General features: G+C 43.9%; 1 protein-coding gene across 3 annotated transcripts in view; it reads right to left on the bottom strand.

Moving 5' to 3' along the window:
• Positions 1-1353: 1353 nt before the first annotated feature.
• Positions 1354-15380, bottom strand: part of LOC119174611 (ATP-dependent DNA/RNA helicase DHX36-like) — a 52783-nt gene continuing 38756 nt past the window's right edge. For all 3 annotated transcript variants that reach the window (XM_075889552.1, XM_075889551.1, XM_075889550.1), the window contains exons 22-25: positions 7521-7602; positions 6222-6345; positions 4313-4453; positions 1354-1643 (exon numbers count right to left, since the gene is read on the bottom strand). In XM_075889552.1, coding sequence (XP_075745667.1) covers positions 1440-1643; positions 4313-4453; positions 6222-6345; positions 7521-7602 — 551 coding nt within the window. In that variant the 3' untranslated portion in view covers positions 1354-1439. The remainder of the gene's footprint in view (positions 1644-4312; positions 4454-6221; positions 6346-7520; positions 7603-15380) is intronic.

The raw sequence follows: 15380 nt of genomic DNA, 5'->3' as shown, positions 1-15380 counted from the left end.
AAAGATGGTCAGATCACGGAGGCCATGCAAAACCAGGTGTTGTGCCTTCGATTTTGGAGGCAGTGCAAAACCCCGTTATGTGCAGAAAGCTTTTAAAGGGTGTCAGGGCACACATCAACTGAGAACAATATGGAGATGGCATTCACCTTCGTGTCCTCTCAGGCGTGCGCACGAGGGACCCTGTGAGTTTGTGCACGTTGCATCCATTGAGCAAGGCAGTTCGAGTACTGAAGTGTCAACAGCTTGCCGCATTACGATTGCTTGCATTTTCCGCATGTCTGCACGACTGACGGGCAGCCACGTACTAAGTATACGCATAATTGCCAACAGAACAAAGCGTGCGATGGTGAGCCCTGGTGCACTGTAATGGTGCAGGGGCAGAAGTAGCAGCCCAGCCAGCGAAAGGTCCTACCAGCGAGGCGAGCAGCAGCAGATGCGGACTGTGCGGAAGTGCGTCACAGTTCTGTATGCCGACATGGACGAACGTTACACATCCTAGGTGGTGATGCTTGCACCCGGCGGCTTGTCATTTTTGTTATCTTAAACCGAAGCTATAAGTGGTCTGTAATGAGGAGCCGGTAGTTTGAAAAAAATTCGACTTCCTGAGCAAGCTGAAGGGGGACCGGAAAGAGCACTCTTTCCTGCCACGCACTGTGACAAACTATTTGTGTCGTGTTATAGTAACAGGACCCCAGCAACAGATTGCAGAAAAAAAAAAAAAAAACTGGGACCAAAATTTCGTGTCGGTAACCCATTAAAACAGAAAGAAATGCAGAAAGAGATAGGTATACAAGGTAGGCCACCTACCTCGTTTGGAACGTCGTCCATACAAGGTCGTCATCATCAGCTCCTCCACTGTTCCTTCAAGCTTATCACCACTAGTGATTCCCACGAAAAGCTTCGATTCTCCCATTAGACCCAACCACCCGACTCTTCTAGTTGGAATGTTATATTCATTTTTATAATTGTAAAAAAAAAACAAGTATGAATGCAGTGAGTAGATATTTAATTTAGTTTATTTCAAGATACCTTACAGGCCCCATGCATGGGAGCAGTGAGTAAAGGGGGACATCACAGAACAAACGATACACATGTTTAGCTTAACACCCAATATATACTCTTAAAAACTATGAAAACTGGCAACACCACAGATTCAAAGATGGATCAAAAGCCCTCTTCACAACACATAAAGCTAACATGGGGCATTGTACATGTCAGGAAATTTTCGGATAAGCGAACATTTAATGCAAAACCTGGGATTACATGATCATGATGGGCCTTTGATGACTGGGGAGTGGCACTTGCCACTCCTTTCCCTCCTTATGCAAATGTCGGGGACAGATGAACATGAAACACATAAACACAATTTTTTATTATGTCAATCATTCAATCACATGCTCAGGTGAACGAAAAGGCCATCTATAAACAGTGAGAATTTGCTAGGTTTCATCAATGCCTGGAACATCCGCGTCGTCATCATCATCAAAATAATCGGGCACCTCGGGCACATCAGTGGTCTCCCGTGACAGGACTCCGATGATGGCAGAAAGCAGCCGCCGCTGGTTGGGTGACATGGTCCCGGCCTCCAGCCCAGGGGCAGTGATTTTCTTTTCAAGGATGCGATCAAACTCCTGCCGCAAGTCCTATATGCATAATGTTTGTAGAAATACAAAAAAATAAACACAAAAATATTTTCTACAAAGGCTGCTACAATTGGTTATTTAAAATATATTTTTCCATTTTTAAGCACATACCTATCTCTCTCAGGGATGATTAAGAAATAAAAAAATACATCAAAGAACATAAACATGAGTAAATTTGTAGAAATTAATTTTGAACAAGCAGTGCAAACAAGTGGTGGTAGCGCACTAGAATGAACAGAAGTACTGGGCGAGTGCTAACAACAAGTTTTTATTCTTGTAAATACGTGCCAATTTAACAATTCACACTGACCCTAAAAGTACATTATCATGCATGCACACCACCTACTCATTCAATAATACCTTCAACTTAAGCTAATCGCTGAAAAGTGTAAGAAAACATTCAGAAAGCCAGGATTCGATGAACCTGAATTTTGATACTACTAGCGAACAGTGAACCACCAAATGATCCCCACGAGACTGATCCACACGAGCTCATCTGTTCATGAGTGATATTGAACCAAAACTGTGGTAATACCACCAAATCATCATTTAATTATTAAATTCAAGTCTAAGTTTCAGATAAATCTTTGGCCCGAGTTCTAGTTTTTTTATATAAAAAGAAAACATAATTTTCAGACGTTCAGTATTCACCTTTTTAGTTGGTTTCAACATAGCAAGAGCAGCAACACGTGTTTCTACCCAAGAAACATTCCGTCACTTCACTTATCACTCCCTAACACCGAAGCAGAAAGCTTATTCTTTAAGTTGTGCAAGGGTATTGAAAATTTTTTTCCACTTTCAGGTGAACAGAAGGTGCGTGAAGTTAAGGATTAATGCTTGTAATGTGTGTAGCTCAAGAGAAAGTATATTAGAAATATTTAGGGAGAAAACTGTGGAAAATGAGCGGGTTGCTCGTTCATTGTTCCCAGGCAATGCTACTATAGCTCTACCGGTGGCCAAAACCAGAAGCCATCCAGGAGCTGTGTTTGTAAACAGCGAGAAGGTCTATAAGCCTTGCACATACTTTCTTTAAACCTCTTGGATGGCCATACAGTATAACATCTCTCTCTGAAATTAATATAAGCATGCAGCCCTAATTACCACAGACACTGCAAAATCAAGTGATATAGAGTTGCCCGTAAGCTACCGTTCATAGACATGATGTTAGTCACTTTCAAGCTTACGCTCCTAATATGTTAATTTTTTGCTGTTGCGTCCATGTAAATTGAGGCTAGCTAGCCGCCATTGCACAGACTTTGTCCCCTATTTCTTCCGTTCTCATGTCCTAACATGACTCTCCCCTCTTCCGCAGTTTGTCAGTGCTAGGAGAGCAGGAGTGATGTTAACCCCTCTCACCCGGTAGCGGAAGTCAACTGTGGTGCTGCACTCAAGTTCCCCCAGGACGTATCGCGCGCGCGTCAGGAGTCAATCAGAGGCCTCTCTGGGCAATGAAGGATGCGTACACATTTTCTTTCCCATCCATCAGCTCCACTTGTTTGAAGCTCGCTCGGACTCGTCAACGGCAGCACCTTGCGCCTGCGGTGAACGCTTACCTTTTGTTGCCCCTTACGAATGTGAGGCCGAAGAGCAGAGTTTGCCCTCGCTCAGGCGATCAGGCCCTGCGGTCCCAGAGCGTGAGAGCGCGCAGCATAGTCGCGAGGCCCTGTTCCCCTCAGCGGCATGTCACCGTGAATCTCTTTTGCACATGGAGACGTGCTCGCGGCACCCTTTGTGTAGTACTTTTCGCCAGTGGCATGGTAAGCCTTGTTTACTTTCCCACTGCCTTCTGCAACGGGCGCTGTACTGCGTTTTCGGTGTTGCCGCAGGCAATAAAGAGCTACGACTTGTTTTCGAGCAGTACTGTGTATTTGCCACGCTGCGCTCAGCGCCTTGGCTGTCTGAATGCACATGTGCAGCGGCGTTTGTTACGCAAGGCCACGGTGAAGGCGGACCTGCGGCTTGCTGAGACCAATACTCCTTCAAGATACCCGGTACGCTACATGTCAAAAGGCCACAGAAATTCTATAAACATGAAATAAACAGACCTACTAGCCCCAAGATAATTCCTGCTCTCAGGAATCTAGGTAATTAATGGTCATGACACACGATCTCCAAGAAACTGCAGCAACGAAACTACTCTTGACCCTTTACTCTTGTGTCGTGAATTCATGACATACCGAAAAACTTCCGACCGGGCAAGTCACGGAAGGCATGACGGCTGTAAAGTACTCATGTGAAATGTAGCTTTCAGCATGAAAAATCTAGCGCTATCTTGTGTAATGTATTTTATGCTAGAACGAATTCTTTTGTAGCTGATAGCGGAGAGCGTGAAGCATGGGCAACAACACTCACTATTTCGGTCTTTCTTGCTAGCAGATACAAGTTCTATCTTCACTGATTTTGTTTATTAGGTGTGTGCACACTCAAGACGTAGCACACGACATGTTGCGCAGTTCTGAAGCATGTTTTTTATTGCAAGGTCCTCACTTCTGAGGCATGTAGAGAATTTGCGACATACATAAAAGTATGCGTTAAAGGTGCATTTTAGATAATTCAATTTGGCAGTTTTATAATTCAGGCATAAAACGGTAGAAGTAAAAATTGCCGCGATTTCCTCATAACAATAGATTATAATCAGTCAGCTTCAGTACATGGCAAAGCACACGAACCTGCACAAGCTCCGCAAGATCATAGTCGCAGTGAATGGTGATCCAATCATCAAGTGTGATAGTGTCTCCGCTGTGCTTGAAAAAGCCTCCAAATAGCAGCAGTGGAATGGGATAGACTGGAGTGATGTCGTGCAAAAACGTCTGAGAAAAAGAAAAGGTAAAAATTTGTGAGGCCCCCCCCACCATGCGCAAGTTTTTTTTATCACCTATATGACCTATAACATAACAAAATCTATAACAGCATTTAAAGGCTAAATAAACCATTTCTCAGAGTACGTAATACTTTGTCGATAACACAGAGAGCACTGCCGATGCATGTTTTTTTTTTTTTTTTTGCAATCAAGGTTTTCCCCTAATAAAATATCATGACTTCAGGAACACTCCAATATGCTTTGCAGCCTTAGCCTGTTGGAGAACATTTGCGAATTGCCTTATAGACATGCTGAGAAAAGCACTGTTACGCTGTTACTGCACCACTAATAGTTTTTACGAGTAAACAAGGCTCACAACTACCTAGCAGAGCGCGAATAGTGAATGTTATAACTGAATCAAACAGCAACGATATCAAATCGAATAGTATTCAAATAGGTAAACCAAGAATTTGTAAAGCAGCCTCAGAATGGTGATGTAGCGAGGTATGGTTTCTGGCCTTACTAGTACGACATATCTTAAAGGCTTACAGAAGACTTATCAAGACAGGGCAAAACAAAATGGCACATATACAGGTGCTAACCTTCAATAAAATCAATTTTTTTGTTGAAAGTTAGCACCCGTGAGTGTTCCCCTTCATCCAGTTCTGCCTTGATAAGTCTTTGCTAAACACTTAAGAAATGGTAAAGTGGCCGCTTTTGAAACAGCCCAAAAATTCCACGACTGTTATGTCCTTAACAGCCATTTGTTCCCTAGTACGTTCTGATCTTCTTTTCCCTTAGGGTTACACCTATAATTTCCTTTTTCATTGCTCGCTGCGTTGTCCTCAAGGTAAGTTGAACCCTCTTTGTAATGCTCCAGGTTTATGCTCTGTAGGTGTGTACCGGTAAGGTGTAGCAGGTATATACCTTTTTCCTGAGGGATAGCGGCAATCTACCAGAGATGATTTGAAAATGCTTAATGAATGCGCACCAACCTATTCTTATTCTTCTAGTCACTTTAATCTCGTGGTTTGGCTCTGCAGTTACTACCTGTCCTAAGTAGAATTACTCCTTTACAACTTCAAGTGCACCGCTACCTATCTCGAAGTGGGTGAGGGGCAAGCCGGTGAGGGGGAGACAGAAAGTTTGGGGGGCAAATGAGATTAGGAAGTTTGCAGGTATAAAGTGACAGCAGCAAGCACAGGAACGAGTTAACTGGCGGAACATGGGAGATGCCTTTGCCCTGCAGTGGGTGTAGGCAGGCTGATGATAATGATGGTGAACATATTTGCCCACCCTTACAACTATTCCAAGGCTTTGGCATCAGAAAATTATGTATGAAAATATAGCAGTGCTGCACTTTTTTTTGTTTAGTATGTGCTACAAAAGAGATGGTGATGATAAGCAGAGTCATATTCCTGTCACAATCAGTAACTTGTCCCATATTTTCAGGCACACCCCTTATTTCACTATGCAACAATGCTACATGTGCATTAGAAAAACCTACAATGTACCATAGACAGCCAAACTCCGAAGACATGCGTTACTGCAAATGCATGAGCAAAAAGCATCATAAAATAACCAAAAACTTATCCATGACAGCTAGTAAGGCTACCTGAGACAAAATAAATGGTATTTATTGTTGGTAGACTAACGGTGGTAGGTTAGCAGTGGTTAGCGGTTGATTGGTTAGCGGTTGGTAGGGTTAGTGATTGGTGGGTTAGTGGTGGTAGACGAGGGCACACTTTGCCGTGTAGCCGCAGTTACATGTTACTTACCCTTGTAGATCGAATTTTGGTGTAGTACACAAACCATTGAGTGTCAAAGCCATTTTCGCCAACGTTTACAGACTTTGGGTGTAGCGATGTCTTTGCATCGGTCTTTGTGGAGCATCTCATGAGTCTGTAAAAGCAAAAAGTGTAACACTCAATTTGGCATGCTGTATAATAAAGGCATAAAATTCTGCTCAGACAAACTTTACGGGTACATTTTAGCCGTGTCAAAAGGTAACAAAGTTCGAACAAGTGCCTATACACACCACGAACGATTAATCTTCAGGGCTGTGCGAACATTAGAAAACTTTTAGTGACAAACTCAATTCATGGTACGATTCGTATTCAATTCAGTTCTAAAATTCGCTACTCACACACCCCTTTCAATCTGTTCTTTTATGCAAAACAAGTTGTGCAATGAATAAGTTACAAGAAAAAAAAATTTATGGCTACTCTGTATTGATTTATTAGTACCGTAATAATGATAAATATTCACATAGCGTTGGCAATTGCACTCTGCATAAATATGCTGTTTCAGCTTCGCAGGCACATACTATTACTATTAGCATTGTCACATTACTAACCATAGGTATTTAACCTCAGCAGCCACTCTTTCTACAAATTCACCTGTTCAACAATGTTCTGCAGTTGTTTACAACCTGGAAAGCTCCACCCAGAGCCATGACTTGACACCAAGACAGAATTTGCATGGACATTTCATCAAATCACATTTGCTCATTTTAGTGACATAAGTAGATTTTAATACACTTTAAATAGTTGGTCTACCCATACAGACACATTATTATGCACAGAGGAGACTGAGACATGTGCAGCTGAAGGGGCCACTCATTAGGTCGCGAAGGTGAACATAGGAGAAGCCAACAGGCTGAATCTTACAGTACCGGAGTCTTCTATCTAGCTGTGGCTCGCGGCAGCAAGCAATGCTCACTGGTTCTCGTTTTTCTCACTGATGCATGCAGCAATATGTTTGTGTCGATGGTTATATCTCAATATATGAATGGCCTGGCAAATTGAATCACACATTCCGGCATCACTGTTTAGCTAAAGATGACATTTGAAGATGGAACAATGAACCATTAGTTTTTGATATGCATGCTATTTACAATAGCAATGAAGAAGTACTTACGATTTGAAATTAAACCAGCTCGCACGACACTCTTACGTAAGTGATTGACAAGCATGCTGTGGCTTTGCGGGTGCAGCTTGTAGTTATTTATTTTTAAGTTTCAACAAACTACAGCGAGCAAAAAAAGAAACAAGAAAATTTTTGAGAGCTTTACTAACCTTTTACTTTTATTGAAGCTTCCTTTGGCAACATTTGGGTACAGTCCAGCACAGATGACAGCTTGTAAAACTTTCAAATTGTCTGCACAAAGGGCGACACATTCAGGTCATACTTAAGATTTTGTGTGGACATTGCAATGAAACTCTGTGATTACCGTAATCTTTAATAACTTTTGACTAAAAAAGACACTGTAATTTAGTTATATTAAATGACAAAGATCTATACATAACACCCGTGTATTATACAGGTTGTTTAAGCAATGTAGCAGAACCGAAGAACTACCACTTTAAAGGGCAAGCTTGACGAAGTGCAATAAACAGCTACAGGTCTGCCAATAAAGGAGGTCCCACTGGATGCCGCAATGCATATCCAAAGTACACGATGATTGCCATATAGACTCATGTGTAAGGACTAATATATATATACACAAACACTCGAGATTTGATTCGGCACAGTTGTTGCACAGGACCGAGTCCGAGTTAAGCCATTCGCTTTGATTTATCTAGGCTTCTGCAAATATTCGAATGCTTCAACTATTCAAACTAATAGTAGAGTATTCGAATTCATTTCAATTGAATTAACATTATTGAAGATTTCAAAGCATTCGCAATGAACAAATACATGTATATTAGCCCGCATTGTTACGAAGCGCGACGCCGACACGGTCCCGAAGGCCCCACTGCTTCGAAACTCGCCGCCAAGGTCACCAGCCGTTTGGTAGCGCGTGCTTCTCAGCTCGCGACTTCTTCTGCGCAAAGTTGATGGACGAGCGGACAAGACGACGGTGAGTTAAGGCAAGGTTTATGTACAGCATAGAAATAGAGGCGTTACAAATTCGGCACTGGGGCCGACAGCTTAGGGACTCGAAGAGCCGAGGTGTCTTCTCTCTGACGAACACGTCAGCTGCTCTCTGACGCATAGGTCAGCTGCTGGCATTGCGCCGCTTGGCTTTATTTATAGGCACGGGGTGGACCTTTGCGTCACCAACGTCCAACCAGAAGCGTTGCTGGCTGTGATGTCAAAATCCTCCAATGGGGACCTGCCGCTGCGCTGCGTTGCCCTCAAGGGCGAGTGATGTTGCCATGCATTGTGTAAGACTCGCCAGACTGGAAAGCGCCGATTGCTTCATCGGGTTCACGGGGCTGAGGGGGCTCGCTGTGCGTTGCATAAGACAGACCGGCGCTGGCGCTTGATGACGTCGTTGAGTTTATTGTGTCAGGTGGGCTCGATCGCTGGCCTTGACACAGATCGCCTTTGCAGAGGCATTGACGTTCGGCGTGGACTGCCAGACGTAACAGCATGTAACCCTATGTAAATGGGGTTTCACTGCAACATAGACCTGCTAAGCCGTGAAAACACCTACCCAGGAGAAATCCGCTTTGCCGCGAAGCCCTTCTTAAAATTTGAAGGGGCCCTGCAACACTTCTTCAGCATGGTCAGAAAAAGCTACCGTACGGCAGTCGAAGCTACCGAGAACACACGAGCCAAATATTATCGCACAGCACGCGGCCTGCGATTCAGAATAAATTCTCAAAATCAGCTAAAAATTGCTCTTTTTTCTCGACAAACGACACCACAAGCTCAAAAATCACCTGTCGCAACCATTGTATCAGTCATTGGCTGATTTGAGCAAGGCGCGCTCGGCCATTACAGGGGCCGCCACTTGCCTACACGTACGTGCGTGATCAAACTGAAAGCCGCATATTTGAAGAAAAAAAAAACAGAGAGAAAGTGCTGAAAGTCACGAGGCACCCGCAACATATTTTATTTCCCTGTGCTCCCTGCTAAGCTTCCAGCGCTTTCGTCAAGACGAGGAGAAAATACAATTACAGCGTGCAACAAATCTTCGCAACTCGACCCGTGACAGACGGATTCTAAAAAAATCTGCGGCGGTGAATTCGTGAGTCAATATGCTTCTTCAGAGAATCCATTCTCTGGCTCCTTGCAAAATTGTTGCAGGGCCTCTTTAAATGAACATTACCCTCACATCAGTTCATTATTTTATTAGGCTTAAAAGATTATGACAGCTTATGTGCTATAAGCGTAATAACTTTTAAAATGTGATGTATTTTATATAACTCGCATCCTACCGAAAGTCAAAACCTGCTACTACTCAAAGTTGTTTAGACTTTCTTTGAACAACAGAAAAAAAAAGGCATTTGCGTAGAGAGCTATGTCAGTTTAAAAAAAAAATATTGTGCAGGTCAGTTAGGTCATCATAAATACCACCATTCTTTATATGTCATATACACCATTCGAACTCGATTTTGAATTATTCGACCGAAATCACTATTTGCTTCGAGTTCGCTTAAAACCTAACATTCACTATTCGCACAGCCTAAATTTATCCCAACCATGGGTATGAAGAGCATCGTAACCGCAAGTGCTTGAATAGTCACAAATTCTTTGAATGGCTCACGCAATACTTTTGTAAACTGCACTTAAAAATAACGAAAATGTCAGTGCTTAGAATGTCAATGCTTAGAATATGGCACAATATTGTTGCTGAGAACACTAAAGATGCAAGTTTGACAAAGTAATAAAAACCTAAGACCACAGTGGAGAAGCGTGAGGCGCCCGGCAGGAGCAGTCGCTCATCGCGTCGACCCCGTGTTTTCTGGATGTTTCTCGGCAGAAATCACCATATCCAGCGGATTTGTCGTTACGAATCGACGCCACAAGTCATCGCGACCATCCTGACGAAAAATCAGGTGAGAGGACTTGCATTTGACCATTTTACGCCCGTTTTTGTGTTCGCTGCGCCGCAGAAGAGCCACCTGCATAGCGTTCGCCGTAGACACCGCTGTCACCGCTGCGACGCAGCTAGGCGCCGCGTGAAACCACGAAGAACGCGGCGCCCTGCACGCTTGGCGTTTCGAGTTTTTTGACCAGATGGAAGTGACCGTAGAGGGAGAAAGCATTTCGAAAGAAGAATTTTAAGATAATACCGGATGGCGACCGGTGGGACAGCGAAAAATTACAGAGCAAATGTTAGACCAACCAAGCGAGCAGCATTCGACAGGGCAGAAGGACAAGAAACTGAGAGAACAACGGCTTCGCCAAATCACCAGAGGTAGCAGAATGCTGCCGCTTCCAAGAGAAGAATACCACCGAGAATACCGCCGAGAATACCGAGGTCGAACAAGATAAGTGTTCGACCTCGTGGGGGACTTCGCGTCAGTGACCACGGTGCCGCCCGCATTGCCAACAGTGTCTACGAATCGGCCAATATACCAAGGGAAGTCCGAGAGCAAGACACAATCTGCCTCAACTACCAACAAAACATTGTTGTGGTCAGCACTCCTCTTGAAGAACATGCCAACAGATACCAGCGAATTGCCTGTATCAAAATCAGCACGCAAGCTTTTGAAGCCAGCGCTTATGAAGCAGCCTCAGAAAACACCTCCAAGGGAGTGATCCGGGAAAATACCGCTAGAAGACACTGCCCGAGATATAAGTGAAAACGTTGTAAGCCCCAGGAACCAAAGTGCGCTCGTGGCCAAGCGAATGGGCAATACCACCAATGTGATTGTACTATTCGATGGCTACCGTGTGCCAAGCTACGTGAAATACGGCGGGGCATTGCTAAGATGTTCGTTGTACAGAAAACAAATTAACACAGTTATACAACAACAACAGGTTCACCAGCAGCAACTAGATAGCTTATCTACTAGGGTAACAGAACTTAAAAAATGCCCCTCTGCTACAGGCCTACAAGCCAGTGGAGTAGCGCCCTTTAAACCAATCATCAAACCTCCGCTACTACAGCCGGCTATTATGAACCCGGCGCCTCTTCAGCAATAATTGCCGCCATGGACAGACACAATAAATACGTATTATGGCAATGGAATTGTAGAAGTTACAGAAACAAGAAAGCCATTTTACACCACTACCTTAAAGATTAAAAAAAAAAAACAGATATCATCATCTTACAGGAGACGCATTGTCTCGCTACGTTGTCTGGCTACCGTTCTATCAGCAGTGCCGAGGGGGAGACTAAAGCCTTTGCAACCTTAGTGCGGAGGGATCACACGACAGTGCAACACAGCACACAGGTTACCGGTATAGAAAATATACGAATTGAAATCATACCCACAAGAAAAACAGGGGACAGTGTGTTCATCCTAAACGTGTACAGTAAACCAAAATTTACACGGCAGAGATTTTTAACTCTCTTTAAGCGCACGCTTACCATAGCGGGTGACCGAGTTGTAATAATCAGAGGGGACTTTAATGCCCCTCATTGTACGTGGGGTTATAAACACGTCCACCCCAAGGGCAGGAATCTCTGGCTGGACTCGTAGCAGGAAGGGCTAACACTCATCACTGACCCCACAGCACCCACTAGGCAAGGAAATAGTGTCGGTGGTGATACCACGCCGGCCTTACTTTTGTAAAGAACACGCAATCTGCGCGATGGCTGAATACACAGCAAGACTTTGGAAGCGATCATTCTATCATTGAAATCCAGCTTACTGGGGGGCCCACCAAACCAATGGGCAAACAGCTTAGACTAGTTGACTGGGTTAAATTCAGAAATATGCGAGAAGGCAACACAGAAAGCATTACAAACGTTGACCAATGGACAGCTAGTCTAAAGAAGGATATTTTGAAGGCAACAAAAATAGTCCCACTGGAAGCTAAGCTTGAAATTCTGGACAGTAGGCTATTACTTATGTGGAAAGCCAAACAAGGGCTACAAAAGCGCTGTAAAATGCAGAAACATAACAGAACGCTAAGAAAAAAGATATCCACACTTAACAAGGACATCGAACAATACGCACAACAGCTTTATTGCCAACAATGAGAGAAGAAACTTGTACCGCCATGGACAACCAACTGGGCCTAGGCAAAACGAGGAATTTACTTCGACACCTCCTAAACCCAGAAGACACAAAAATGGTACACAAACAAAATATGAACAAAACTCTGCATGTCTATAAAGGCACAGAAAAAGACTTTCTCAAAGAGGTCGCGCTTAAATACATATCCAAGGCACCACCAAGCGCTCACGCTGATTACGTAGGAGCGCCGAATCCTGACCTTGATGAAGAATTCAACGAAGCCGAGATACGAGCAGTTCTACACAAACTAAATACTACGTCGGCACCGGGCCCTGACGCTATTACGAACAAAACACTGCGAAACCTAGACGATACGTCCATTGGCAAATTAACAGACTTTATTAATGATTGCTGGAGACAAAGTCACATACCGCAGCAATGAAAAACGGCGCACGTCGTGCTTATACCCAAGCCTGGCAAACGCTTACAGCTTGAAAACTTAAGACCTATTTCACTAACTTCCTGCCTGGGTAAGGTAATGGAACACGCTTTACTGACCCGATTGACTAACTACCTAGAGGACAACAACGTACTCCCATGTACAATGATAGGATTTCGGAAAAATCTCTGTACACAAGACGCGATGCTACAATTAAAACACAAGATCATAGATGACCCTAGCAGATCAACTCGAGCCATCCTCGGGCTTGATCTAAATAAGGCATTTGATAATGTCCCCCACCAAGCCATACTGAATCATGTCAGTAACATAGGTTTAGGTGAGTGGACGTATAATTACATCGGAAACTTCCTAACTGATAGACAGGCCAAAATCGTTGTAGGAGGCCTCACATCCGAGGAAATATTTATGGGTAGTGCAGGTACACCCCAAGGATCAGTGATATTACCTATGTTATTTAACTTAGTCCTAACTGGCCTACCAAGTAGATTAGAAAAAATAGAAGGTTCGCACTATACAATATATGCAGATGATATTACTCTGTGGGTAAGCAACGGCAGCGATGGGTCAATTGAACAACGTTTACAAGAAGCGATCGACACCGTAGAGCAATACATAGAAAGAACTGGTCTCACGTGCTCAGCCGAAAAATCTGAGCTGCTATTATATAGATCAACATTAAAAGGCCGACCTCCCAAGCACCACAACGCACATACCTACACAGAGATACAACTTAAAACACGAAATGGACACACCGTACCCATTGCCGACAAAATAAGAGTACTGGGGTTAATAATGGAAGCCAAAGGCACCAACGGGGAAATGTTACGCAATATCAAAGCGAAGGTTTATCAAACGATGCGCCTAATCAAAAGAATTACGAATAAGCATAGCGGCATGAAAGAGGCAAATGTCATAAGGCTAATCCACGCATTTGTCATCAGCCACATTACGTATGTTTCTGCATACCATAGATGGTTTGCAGCAGAAAAATGACACCCTCATAAGAAGAATCTACAAACAAGCGTTGAGGCTCATGCAAAGCACAAGTACAGAGAGGCTGTTAGAGCTAGGTTTACATAATACACTTGAGAAACTGATAGAAGCACAACGTATTGCACAGTACGAGCGCCTCTCTAAAACCAAGACTGGTAGATGCATCTTAGAAAAATTAGGAATCACTTACGAACCACAATTTTGCACCAAATGCGACATTCATCGTGACGTAAGGGCTAGGCTCATGGTGCCTCCGTTACCTAAAAACATGCATCCCGTGCACAGCGCAGGTAGAAGGCTGAGCAGAGCCAAGACGATGACAAAGAGCTACGGAAACAACAAAGAAGCGGTCTTCGTAGATGCCGCTTGTTACAAACACAAAAGCTGCTTTGTTGCAGCTATAGTGAACCACAAGAAACAATGCAGCACCAGTCTGACAATACACATGAGACGCGTTGAAACGGCGGAAGAGATAGCTATAGCTTTGGCCATATCACAAACTGGCGCATGTTATATAAGCAGCAATTCACAAGCAGCTGTACTCAACTTTGCAAATGGCAGAATCTCCCCGAAGCACTGCGTATTTTTAGGACAGGCAAAACCAACCAAGACGACAGATGCGTTTGCCTTCTCTGGTTCCCAGCTCACATAGCCAACACCACGGGAGATATCAACCCTAACGAGGTGGCACACAACGTAGCTCGAGGACTCGCTTTCCGGGCTACGACTAATGTTGATCCCTCGTCAGAATTTCCAAATGTGTGGCAGTTGGAGGACCAAATGACAACGTTCAATGAAATTACGAAGCATTATAAATTACAGAGGCGTGTTTACCCCCCTCCTCATCATAAACTTAAACAGGGCACAGTCTGTCCAATGGTGACAATTACAAACCAGATCCTATAGGAATCCAGCGCTACTACATGCTATGTATCCAGAGATCTACGCGACCACTCAATGCGAAGATTGTCAGGCACGAGCTTCTTTAGAACATATACTATGGGAATGCCAGGGATTAAAACATAGTAATGAGAACGCGCCCTCCACCGACAGCCTCCGCGCGCGTTGGCTGGCTGTGCTGCTCAGTTCAGCCCTGGACGATCAGCTAAGGGCAATCCAGCGGGCCGAGGAAGCTGCTAGGAGGCAAGACCTTCTAGCCGACACCTAGGCGGGAGCCCAGCCCACTAACACGCCGGATACAAAATAAAGTTTATTCCTTCCTTCCTTCCTAAGACCACAGTCCACGGCGCCTTACGCCTTACTCCTATGTATACCCATGTTGATTCACTTTAAGTAGATTTGAAAAGCATCGCCCTTAGTCATGTCTTTGGTAAGTAAGTAAGGCAAATGACCCTGTCCTACCATACAAGATCTTTATCAAGACCCAAAAGATTAGCCAACGTTAATTCAATATACAGTATAGAGAGTTGCTATTTACTCGTACGAAATAGGCACCTCTACAATGGAACTGCTACTTAGACGGAAGAACTGACTCTAGTATGATTGGTTTAGTACTTCAAATTCCGTAACCCAGTTCATCTCTCGCTAACAAAACCTCTGTTAAAGGGGCCCTGCAACAATTTTTGAGCATGGTCAGAAAACGCTGCCAATCGGTAGTA

Source organism: Rhipicephalus microplus, chromosome 3, assembly GCF_043290135.1.
Source record: "Rhipicephalus microplus isolate Deutch F79 chromosome 3, USDA_Rmic, whole genome shotgun sequence".
In the NCBI taxonomy this organism is placed as follows: Eukaryota; Metazoa; Arthropoda; class Arachnida; order Ixodida; family Ixodidae; genus Rhipicephalus; species Rhipicephalus microplus.
This window is presented reverse-complemented; position numbering and strand designations above follow the sequence as displayed.